Source organism: Podarcis bocagei, assembly GCF_964188305.1.
Source record: "Podarcis bocagei genome assembly, chromosome: 5".
NCBI lineage: Eukaryota > Metazoa > Chordata > Lepidosauria > Squamata > Lacertidae > Podarcis > Podarcis bocagei.
Genome location: NC_138129.1, coordinates 38031207 through 38043732, shown reverse-complemented (window position 1 = coordinate 38043732; position 12526 = coordinate 38031207). Strand labels below are relative to the sequence as shown.

Below are 12526 nucleotides of genomic sequence, written 5' to 3'. Positions count from 1 at the left end.
GCCACATGAGCAGATAGGAGGCAATTTATCCTGTACTGCTATGCATTACTTTATTTTATTTGAACAAGTTACATTTATATACATTTCAAATGTACTGTATATAGTTAATATCATACTTTCTAAGCAATGTACAATGATGCTACAAAAACTAAGTTAAAATTAGCAATAAAATTGGGGGGGGTACTTAAAATGCTGGCTGAAATTATAAAAAGGTCTTCACCTGAAGTCCAACAGGGAGGGGGCCAATCTGATCTAAGCCGGGAGGCAGTTCCACAGGATGAGCAGGATGGGCCCACAATACTGAGCAAGCAGCATTCTGGGCCATGGGAACCTCTAGCAGCAACTTTCCTGGAGACCTCAGTGATCAGGTGTGGGTATAAAGGATTAGGCAGTCCTTAAGGTATCCTGGACCCAAGTTGTTATGTGCCTTGAACCCTGGAGAATACAGGCAGCCAATGCAAGCTTGTCAGTACTGAAGTTGTGTGCTGGTGGTAGTCTGTCCCCACCAATAGACCAGCCCTGGCATTTGGCACAAGATAGAGTATCTGGACCAGATCCACAGGTAGCCCCAAATAAAGCACGTTGCATAAGGAAATACTGAAGTTACCAGTGAATGAATCACCACGGCCAGGTTTCTCTGTCCAAGAATGGCAGTAGTTGGCATATTGACTGCAGCTGGTGGAAGGCAATCTGAGCCATTGAGACTACCTCAACCTCCAGTGACAAAGATGGATCCAGCAGCACTCCAAAACTATGAACATGATGTTTCAGAGGGAGTTTATCCACATTTAGAATAGGCTACTGGCCAATCTCTCAGACACAGGAACTACCCATACACATTGCCTCTGTCTTCCCAGGGTTCAAACTCAGTTTACTGGCCTTCATTCAGTCCACAACTGCACCCAGATGATGTTGATGCAGATCATGCACAGACTCTCCTGACTCAGGTGGTCTGAAGAAATAGAGATGTGTGTCATCAGAGTACCAATGACACTTTGGCCCCAAACTAAGGATTGCTCCGAAAGGCTTCATAGAGAACTTGGTACAAGATTGTGCCTTGTGATGCACCACAGTGCAGAGACCACAAGACTGAAACACAATCTCTGAGTGGTCTTGCAGGTAGGAGTAGAACCACTGAAAAATATCACCCCTCAATACTAATTTCATGGTATTGAGAGCTGCTGAGAGATGGAGATGGAGAAGCAGAAACAGAGCCACACTCCTCCTGTCTTGTTCTTGATAGGCTGAAACAGATCCAGATAACTGGTATTCTCCAGAAACTCCTGTAAGTGCTCCACCACCACCCTTTTCACCATGAATGTATAGCAGTGGTGAGACCTGAACAGCTCAGTGGTATAACTTTGCAGGCTCAATCCCCCATGTTTCCAGATACAGTTAAGACAGTGCCTGTCTGAAACCCTGAACAGTTGCTGCCAGTCAGTGTAGATCTTACTGAAATAGATGGAGGAAAGATCTGACACAGCATGCTATGCTTATGTCCCTGAACCCTTGGGGTGAACACCCTCTGTATTAAACAAGCCCTGTGCTTATGTGGCAGGGATGTGGGTAGGGGAGAAAGGAGTTATGTACTGGAAGATGTTAAGATTTCTGGCTACACCCCTGCTTGCTTGGCCTGGCGGGGGGGGGGGTGCAAGAAGATTATGGGCCAAAAGTCCAGGGTGCCCCTCAGCAGCAGTCTAAGCAAAGCAAGGGGATCAAGTTGGGGCCCCATTCAGTCCCTGATCTAAAATTATCCAGCTACACCGCTGCAAAGCCCCACGTCTAATATCAAAAGCTCCAGCCTCCCAGCCTGTTTTCTCCCTCGGGGACTTGGATCAGGAGCGCAGGCTGAATGGGCAGCGACAGGAGAGGCGCTAGGACCTCCGGGGGAGGGGAGGTGGATGCTTGCCTGCGCCTGCCTATTGCCCAGTTAGGGAGAGTTCAGCAGCGCAGTCTCTGATCTCTTCTGGCTCTGGCTCTCAGCAGCAGGTGGTGCCTGGGAGGGAAAAGGTGAGCGAGCTTTCAGCGAGCGAGGGAGGGAGAAAGGAAAGGCTGGGCGTGCGGGGGTGGGGTGGGGGGGACAGAAAGTGAGAGGAAGAGAGGAAGAGGCGTCCCAACTGCGTTGTGCCTGCTCTGGCCCCAGCCTTGCCTTCGTGCCGGGGCGTTTTTGCCCAATGAGAGTCCACCGGAGGTGTCCGTCTTCCCCGCCTGCCCCCGAGCCCAGCCCTCCGGCGTGTCCTCCTCATCCCCCTTCCCAGCAGATGCCCGTCCATGGGGCTGCTTGCGAAAGGCTTCTTCCAGCCCCGACCACAACCAGCAGCGCATCTTGCCAGGGAATCGGCCGGCCAGCGGACAGCCGCCCGCGGGTGCAGGGCGTTTGACGGCGCCGCCTTCCCGAGCCGTGCCCAGAGCAGCAGCAGAAGCAGCAGCAGCCGTCCAGGTCTGGGCTGCGCTGAGGGGATCGATCAGGCCCCGGTCGTCGTCAGCCTCGCTTTCTCCTTCGCGCCCGGTTGTAGAGACCCGAGGACTTGTCCTTCTCGCGACTACCTTCCCTCGGCCGGGGAATTATGCTGGGCTCCAGCCGCTGGGCTCGGATTGCCTGCGCGCCCGGGGACACTCGACGGGCGGCCGTGGTCCCCCGTGCGCCTTCGCGTCTCTGCTTGCCCTTGGTTCTGATGCTGCTGACACTCACGCCGCGGGCGGACTCCTCTTGGTGGTAAGTCGGCCCGAAGCCGGGGCTCGCTCGCGCTCTTCTTCGGGGTTAGACGGCGGCTGCCGGCGAGGAAACTTATCTCTCCCCGACGTCTAACAACGAGGCACCGCGAAGCAGCGGTGGCTGCTCAAGGTTCCGATTAGCTTGGCTGTGCGCTGCTCTGGGCAGCGCGCTGCTGGAGGCTGGAACTCTCAAAGCGTGCCACGGTGACGCAGTGCTCCTGAGCATGTGCAAAGCGCACGGTGCAAGCGCCAGGACCTGTAGGAGTTGGGGAAAAGACGGGAGAGTCGGAGGGGCTTGTTCAAACTACTTACCAGTGATGTCGTTTTAAACTCTGGACTTAATATGTATTGCTTATAGTATTTATATTCCGCTTTTCAGGCGGACTTCACAAAGAGGTTTACCTAAGGTTATTACCCAGACGGTACTAATGCATAGAATTTCACTTATTTCAAAATGAGGTTTAATCAGTCCCAGTCCTGCTGCTTTTGAGGTCTGCTAGGTGGGTCCCCGGACTTTTACCCCGAAGTGCCCGATGGCCTGGCCCCCGTCCTTTCGACATACAAGCAGGCCAGAGGGCCACACGCCACAAGCGCCGTTGGTGATGGGGGCTCCTCGCTCCGGAGAAGCCCGCGGTGCCGAGAGGGGCAGAGCTTGGAGGGGGCGATATCGGGGTCCAGTTTCTCTCTCGAAGGGTTTCGGCTTGTCCTTGGCTCCTTCTTGGCTTGGACAAGCAGAGAGGGGAGCGCTGGTTTTTCATAAAACAACCAGGCGGACTTGTTAGAGAAGTTGGGGTTTATTTATTGGGAGTGGGGGCGGTTGCGTTGCTCGGGAAGCCGTAGTGCGAGGCGTCAGTGGACAGAACCGAGAAGGGAGGCGGACGGGATGGCGCTGTCAGATGGGAATGCTGCTCATTGATGGGGCGATTTGATGAGGACGGGGATGGGGAAATGCCCGCTCACCGCGTAATTTTATAGAGTTCTTTGTTTTCTTAATTGTTTGATTGTAAGCCACTCTGAGAAAGGCGGAGATAAGTTTTAGGATTCGAATTTTTCTCCATCTCCTCCATAGGATAGGTGGCTGCAAAGCAGGTGCTATAAACCCCTTGCACTGCTACAAATGCCCTGCTTTAAACACGCGCACGAGAGCACGATCCAGCCTAAGCTAAGCCCGCGTGCAGCCCCATCCTTACTCCGGAGTAAGTCCCACGGGGGAGCCTTCCAGGCCGTTTCTTTCAACGGACGGATTCTGCACGTCCTCCCCTTGGGAATCAATGGGCTTCGGTTTCGGTGGGCTTTGGACGCATCCTGCTCCTAGTCTCAAAAGCGACGCCGTCCATTAAATCAGAGACCACGTCGTAAACATGGGAGCCTTTTCTACGGTCTGGCTGTCAGATCCTGAGTCTGTCGTTCTAGCTTGGATCTACCTGCCTGCTCCAGCAGCTAAGGCAGATCTCTGAGGTTTCGAGAACTGCCTTGTGGGGGGGGGGGGACGTGCCGGAAAAGAGGGGTAGAGACGGAGGTCCCTTCCAGCGCGTACCTGGCGATGCAGGGGGATCGAAAGCGGGACCTTCCGCACGCAAGGCAGATGCCTTGCCACTGAGCTATTTGGCCTGCAAGTGACAGCAGTTGCGCGGGCATGGCATTATGATGGGCTGCTCTCCTATGGGTTCCTTCTCTCGATCGTCTATGGGGCCTCCTCTTTTTACCCACCTGCCTGTGGACTCAGTCAAGAGTCTCGCGGCACCATAAAGGCTCACACCTTTTATTCCGGCGTAAGCTTGCAGGTGCTAGAAAGTCCACTTCATCAGATGTAAAATGGAATTCACCGTTGCAGGTATAAATATACCTGGTGGAGTAGGAAGCGGAAAATGTAATGCAAGAAAGCGCAGAGAGTAACTTTGCTACAGCGGGCTAGAATGTGTGCGCAAGAAGCGGGGGGGGGGTCATTTCCCCCAAAGAATCTTGGGGACTGTGGTTTGCTAAGGGTGCTGGAAATTTTAACAACGCGAAGGGTAAGCTACAGTTCCCCGGATTCTTTAGCGGAAAAAAATGTGCATTAGATGTGTGGTGTGCGCAAAAGCCTCTGAAAAAGCTGAGTTAATTGGGAAAGGAAAGCCTTAGAATCGTAGAATGGCAAGAGGGGAAAAGGGTCGTCTAACCCAACCCCCTTGTCTCTCTGCCCAGACCCAAATGAGACATGCCACCATGTCTGATTGGGAGCGGAGCCCTGTTTCATCCCGTGGGGACGACTCCCAAGACAATGGGTGTTTGGATTACAGCCTTATCGATTCACCATCTCGTCGTCCTTTCCATCCCCATTTCTGGGATGATAGCTATATATTCTAGTCATCTCATCAATCGATCTGTAAAATGTCCCTAGATATTTCCTCTCCGTCAGGCATGGGGAGCCACTGCCCTTTATTTCCTCACTGCCTGAGTTGTGTGTCTGTCTGTTTTAATTCACCCTCCTATTCATCCTTAGCTCCCTTGAACTCTCTTACTCCCCCGACGTGGTCTGCCACTGCTGTCATTTCGACTTGCCCACTCACTTGCCCAGCTTTAAAGCTCGCCCCGGGCTTGGGTTGCGGGGAGCGCTTTATTGGGCGCCGGCCACCATTGTCTTCGACGGGGAGGAGTGGGGGCGATTCCTCCAGGCGGAAGGGCATATTCCCGTCGGGCCGGGCCGGTGACGGGCAACGCGGCCCCTTTCCAAGCTGCGGGTCTGACTCCCACGACGTAAGCCAAGCCTACAGCCTGTTATTGTTAGAGCCGCTGCGGCCGGCGTAAACATGACTTGAGCCTTGTTGATGACAGAGCCGCTTTAATTTAAAACTGTTTTTATTGTTCATACTTGGGAGTTAAACAAGAGCTGCTTCTTAAACGGGAACAGCTGTCAGTCTGCTCCCAGGTGCGAAGCTGCAGAAAGCGGGTTGTTTCTGCAGTTGCGGAAACGCGGGGTCGGTTCACAAGGACCGAATCGTCGCTTGAGCATCAAGGGATGACTTCCGCGGATCTAATTCCTTCTTTTCACAATCGTATCTCGCCCTTCTTCCACGGTCCTGGGGAGTCCCACAAGCAACCCTCTTAATTATTTTCCACAACAACCCTGCGCCCTAGGTAGGTTAGGACTCGAAGACAGAGAGACAGTGTCTGGCCCAAGATCACCCACTGAGGTCCGTAGTTGAGTCGGGATTTGAACCTAGGTCTCTCCAGAACAACACTCTAAAACCACGGGATTAAAATTATTCAATTTGCTGAGGGTTGAGCGGGTTCACACGCGCATGCTCATCACTTGAAGACTGCAGCATCAAGTGATGACTTGCGTGTTCAAAACAGGTCAGGACGCCCAACCAACCACTGCCCCTCATCCCCTCTCAAACCCCAGACTTTCTCCGTGGATATGCACCTTCCACTGCCAGAGATGAAGGTCCGGTTCACACGTGTGTGTTACGATGAGTGCCGCTTGAGTGTCTGGTGACAGGCACAACTTGCCAAACACGCTGCTTTTCCAGGCGTCTGGTTCACACATTCATCCACAACTCCAGAGTACAGTACCGTCAGTGATGCGCGGTCCTTTCGCCTTAAGCGGTAAAGGCAAGCTGGCTCTACATTTCCCAGCGATAGCGACATGCCAAATAAATACCCTACTCAGGGGGTGGGGGAGAGAGAGAGACATTTACGATGGTTAGATGATGGGAGCCAAATAAAGACATCTGTTTGCTTCCTTGGAATCATCTGCGCTTAGCACATACTTAGCAAGGAAAACAAAATGTTGAATAAATAGGAGTGCAGATTTGAAGGCAGAACGAATATAAACACCTAACTGCAGCATATATCCGAGGTTTTATTCAGCTGGAGTCATCTGGTTAGTGGTCTAACAAGGCAGTCCTATACTCAGAAGTAAATCCCACTGTGTCCAATGGGGTTTTCTCCCAGGTAAGCGTGCAGAGGTTGCAGCCTTACCGGAATTGAGCTAAATGGTATATATTTATTCTCGAGAAAGGATCCCTAGGACCGGGTTGCATTAGGGTGTTTCTTAATTTCATATTTATAGGCAAGATTTTTTGTTTAATTCTTTCATGATCTAGAGACATTTTAATTTTAGAAATCCAACTCCGGATTGTATCTGCTTCTATGCGCCGTTTTTGGATTCTGAAACCCAAACGGTGTTTAAGCCAGTGCTGCAAAATTTAGGAGGCAAATCCTTAGCGTCACTCACATAATAATACTCTCTTACTCTCTTATTCTTATTCTGGCAATTTAAAAGACGGTTCGGAATGCACCCTATTAGCCGATTCCCAAGACCCTGAATAGCAAGTGTTGAGACCGAGGCTGTAAATTTACTGAGGAGTAAGTCCCATGGAACCCAGTGGGGCTTGCTTCCGAGTAAGCAGAACTAGGTTTGCTATTCATCTTAAAAGGCATCTTAGCCTTAATGTGCAACCCAAAGCGCTAGCTTCTAACTTGGCAATGCCTGTTCTGATGCGATCTTCTCAGTTTTTGCGTGGTGCGAAACCCAATAGGGATCGTCGGCCAACCATAAGTACCAGTGACTCAGCTGATCTAATAAGTCTAGCCCCACACCCACCCCTGGAAATAGCAGCCGCAGAGATTTCCCTCCCCTGAAGTCTTTGTGGCTACGGTGGTTTCCCCATGGGGCTATAGGTTCCCCACCCCAGAACTAAAAGCACCTTGCCAGTCTGAAGGTGATGCTCTTAGCTTGTCTTCAGAAGCAGCTATAGCTGAAACATCTTCTACAACTGGGCTGCAAAGCTACCCCTGCAAGCTAGAGGAGACTTCCTTCTAAATAGGCAATTGTAGGAAATTAGGAAGCTGCCTTCAACTATTGGTCAGTCAGACCACTGATCCTTCTAGCTCAGCAGCTCTCCAGGATTTCTGGCAAGAGCTTCTCCCAACCCCATGAAGGAGATGTCAGGAAGCAGATGTTCTGCCATTGAGTTATGGCCATTCTCCCCAAAATAGGATTGCACTGTAAACATCAGTGTCCAGCTTACTTTCCCACCAATGGGTAAAGCCTCTTGTAAGTATGGCGACTTGGAATAAGGACTTCTCTGCAGTTGCATTCTAGTTACTGAACTGCCTCCCCCCTAGCGACATAGTTGAGGCAACACTGATGGGATTTCATACAGTGTAAAGTTCTCTTAAAAGCTTATGTTACTTGCTTGAATATGTTTGGATCACTTTTAGCATTTAGTCTAGCACTTTAGCATTTAGCATTTGTGTATCATTGAATTGATTAGCATTATGGTCAACATCATAATTGTATTTTATAATTGGTACTGATATTGTTTGACTCTTACATGCAAACTGCTTTGAGGTCACCTGCGAAGGAAAATGGTTTACAAATCTCTACATATATTTTATTGTGTGTATTATTGCATTTATACCCCACAATTCCTCCAAAGAGCGCAATGGTTCTCTCCTCCTCCTCCATTATCTTCACAACAATCCTGTGAGGTAGGCTGGGCTGAGAGTTGGTGACTGGCCCCAAGCCACCCAGTGAGCTTCATGGTCAAGTGGGGATTGAATCCTGGTCTCCCAGGTCTTAGTTTGATACTCTAAACCACCACACCACACTGGCTAACAAACCAGTTCCTAGATTTCTATATCTCCCATCCACAAAATAGATACAACTGCTTGGTTACAGGTCATCAGCAGAAAACCTCATTACTTACTGACTCATTCCACACACACACCATTCAAAGATACTGAGACAAGGCTAATCAGGTCTTTAAGAATGAAAAGCTTCAAATCTCTCAGCTCAGGTGGATATCTGTATGACTTCCCTACACAGGAAAGAACAGAGGTGGGATGGAAGCCCTCTATTCATAGCTCTTTTAGGAATTCAAGCTATAGTTCATTGAAATCAGGGTACTGAGCACCTATTGTGTTTTCATAACTTTTCTTTCTCAATTAGCAGATTCATTTTACCCCAGACGACTGCCTGAACTGTTATATATCTAATGCCATTAATACATACATGGTGCTTTTACAAAGAACAAATATAACATGTTCCTGCTCCAAGGATCTTACAATCTAAAACGTGACTCATTCCTGATTTTGACTCAAGGTAAACTTTTTATTAAAGTTACTCCAGGCAGGTTCTTTATTGTTTGTTCTTAGTGAATTCTTAGAGACAACATTTTAGTTGACATACTTGAGAAAACAAACCAATGGTTGGAAGATTTGGGAGCTCTTGATTCCAGGTACCCTGGCTGTTTTCTCTTCAGCCTTCCATCCCTTTCTAAAACTGCTTCCAAACAATATTTCATCAACAAAGTATCCTCTCTTGGGGAAATAGCTATATTGCAAGCATGTATGGGGATGCTAAACTTGGATCCAAAATCTGGAGCTGCCATTTATGAAGACTTTGACTTAAAAAAGAAGAAGAAAAGACAATGTTTCTTATTAATTAAAACAAAACAACCAAAGCTTGCATTAAAAACAAACAAACAAACAAACAAATTCATACATAATAAATTGGAGCATCATGAATCCAATATTTGCCTTTTCATTTTTTTTGAAGTAATATTTATTGAACAATTAATAAAAATACAGAATAAAAAGAAACATTTAACAGAATAAAAGAAAAAGAACAAAGAACACCAACAAATAGAACAGAAAAAAGATTAGAGTTTTCATATCCTATACTTCATCACTAGTTTCTTGACCTCCTCACACCTCCCTTTTTGTATTCCAGTTCAGATATTTAGTTCAGCAAATCCTTACCCTCTATCCTTAACTTTACTCAAGATCTTAACCTATATTAAAAATACATTTTCCCTCATTATCAATCTATATTTACATATTCTTATTAATCTTTTTACCAATACCGCTTATTTTCCATCCAACGTCCATTTAACATTCATAAATTTTACTGTATTTCTGTAGATATTCTTTAAAGTTTTTCCAATCTTCTTCCACCGACTCCTCCAATATTTGCCTTTTCTAACCCTTCCGAAACTTTCTTACAAAATTTCACTTTTCTTTCAAGTCTCCTGGAGCTTCAACTTCAACTTGGCAGCATAAGACACATTTCACTAAATCAACAAATCAATACAAAGAGTGGAGTGAAATAATGGAGGAGGATATTTTCTGAGTTTCTCCAGCAAGTGCTCCAGATAATCAGAGGTTACACACACAAACACACTCCATCCACAAAGAGGTGGAGGAAGACCTGTCACTTGTATCTGGTTTTTGACATTTTGCCTTTTAAGCTTCCAGCACTTTCCCTGTTTAGCTGGCTGGATTCAGTGTTTCAACCCTCATTGACGAATGCTTCTGCTGAGTGGGCCAAAGATGGTCTCTTATGTGGAGAGTGTGACTTCCACAAAACTGTTTCCTTAGCCTTTCAGACCTTTAAAAAGAAAGGCAGTATCACTGATATTGCCGCACTAAGAGTGGGTAGCATATTATCTGATCTAGACTGCCAAATTCTTGGGGAGATGGATGATCTCCAAACTTGCGCCTAGAGGAAATGCTCAGCGTTTTCTCCTGCCATTTTTTCCTGAGGCAGAATCATAGAAAGTATCAAGTCAGTTCTGCTCTCTGCTGTGCTTGAAAAGGAATTCACAACCAAATGCTTCTTCTAAACAGCAAGGAGTTATGAATTTTCAGTGATGTCAGGGACAGCACAGATTGCTTCACAAATTAGCCCCCAGGAATTCTTGGAACACCAGCATGGTGGTTTGCAAATGGATGTGTATATAAAAAACTTGTAACTCTAAATAAATGTTATTTGCAATACAACAGAAGCTCAAAACTGTGGCAGATGGGCTCCATAAGGTGGTTGCAGCAGCTTTAACTTAAGGATTCTCTCTCAGTATTGTGGTTGTGGTTGGAGAACTTCACAGCCTTCTGAATACTGTGCTTACTCAACGGGAAGAGAGTGATCTATATAGAGATGACATTTATAATGCCATACAAATACTCCTTGATCAAAGACCAGATTCTCAAATGGAATTATGTTGGTATCTCTGATATCAATACTTCCTTCTAATGGAACATGATCCCTGCTGCTACACACACTTACCTAGAAGTAGTCTCATTGAACTCAGTGATACTTACTTCAGAGCAAGTATGCATAGGATTGTGTTGTTAGGCCATAATCCTACACACACTTAACTTGAAGCAAATCCTCCTGAATTTACAGCAGAGGTGATCCACTGTGACTATAGTCCCTCTGTGAGTCCAAGCTTGGATGCAAAATCCATTTATATACACATCTCTTGGGGGGGGGTCCTCATGTTTTATTAATTAAAATAAACCAAAACAACAAAGGCTTGCACTGCAAAAAAACAATAATACATTCCTAAATAATAAAATAAATTAGGGCATAAATAAATTCAGTCTTTGCCTTCTCCAAACTATCCAAAGCGTTCTCATAAAACTTCTCTCAGACAGCAAGTATCTGTCAAGCCTCCCAGAGCTCCAACCTTACTTTGCCAGTTAACTAACTGTTGCAGCAACACAGACAGACAGCAGGACTGGCCCAAGACATTTTTATTCCCAAATTGGAAAATCCATAGCATGATAGTCAACAAAGTTTTACTCAGAGTGAATTCACTGAGCTTAATGAACATGATTAAGTTAGGTCCATTAATTTCAATGCGTCTACACTGAGTGAAATTTAGCTGAATACCTCTCATACAGTGTATGTAATTGATCATCATGATGGTTGACCAGTGCCCACCGGCACTATCTCAAAACATGAAATGTTTTCTTTTTCTTGATGGTTCCTGAGATCAAAGAGCGGTTTAGTCTATATTTGGATACAACTGGACACCATTTTGGATGAAGCTGGGGGAATGAATATTTTAAAACCACTGATTTTAACTACGGATTTCAAAACTGTTCTGATTTTTTGTTTATTAGAATTCCCAGGCAACACTGAGTAAGAGGCTGCCAGTAACTGACACCCTTTGAACAGCACCCAAAAAGTTGTTGCAGATACCACATTTTGCCTCACGGTAGGGCCAGCACAGCCTGCATTGTCTCACCAAAGGCAGCCTCCCAGGCTTCGAAAGCAGTCCAGAGGTCTGTGGAATCTTATGCCTGAGGAATCCTCTACTTTCCCTTGTAACTGCCCACTGCATGTATTTTTATTTATTCATTACAATTATATCCCAGCTTTCCTTCAAGGAGCTCAAGGTTGTAGCCAGTGTGGTGTAGTGGTTAAGAGCGGTAGTCTTGTAATCTGGGGAACCGGGTTCGCATCTCTGCTCCTCCACATGCTGCTGCTGGGTGACCTTGGGCCAGTCACACTTCTTTGAAGTCTCTCTGCCCCACTCACCTCACAGAGTGTTTGTTGTGGGGGAGGAAGGGAAAGGAGATTGTTAGCCGCTTTGAGACTCCTTAAAAGGAGTGAAAAGCGGGATATCAAATCCAAACTCTTCTTCTACATAGTTGTCAGTTTCCCCCATTTTTATCCCCACAAGAACACTTTGAGATAGATTAGACTGAGAGATGGTGACTGGGCCACAGTCACCAGTGAAATTCATTGCTGATTAGGGACTTGAACCCTGGTCTCCCAGGTCCAGCACTCTGACCACTACACCACACTGATCAGAGGGGCCAATATTGAGCGAGTTGGAGGGCCAGTGTTATTATTGAAACGGCAGCATATGTTCAAACCAGCCAAGAGACACACTCAGGGTCTGGCCCTAAACCTTGGCCATCAGCCTTGCTTCAGAGCTATTTGGAGCGGATTAGAGGCATGTGACTTCTAAACATAATCGGTGCAATAAACAATCTTGGTGTAAATATCTAAGTAGAGTTTACTCATTGCTGA

The 12526-nt window shown here is 47.0% G+C and overlaps 1 protein-coding gene across 1 annotated transcript in view; it reads left to right on the top strand.

The window, feature by feature from the left end:
• The first annotated feature begins 1916 nt into the window (after nt 1–1916).
• Nucleotides 1917–12526, top strand: part of WNT2B (Wnt family member 2B) — a 44166-nt gene continuing 33556 nt past the window's right edge. Inside the window, exon 1 of the mRNA XM_081195201.1 lies at nt 1917–2716. Within this exon, the coding sequence (XP_081051327.1) occupies nt 2568–2716 (149 nt within the window). The 5' untranslated portion in view covers nt 1917–2567. The remainder of the gene's footprint in view (nt 2717–12526) is intronic.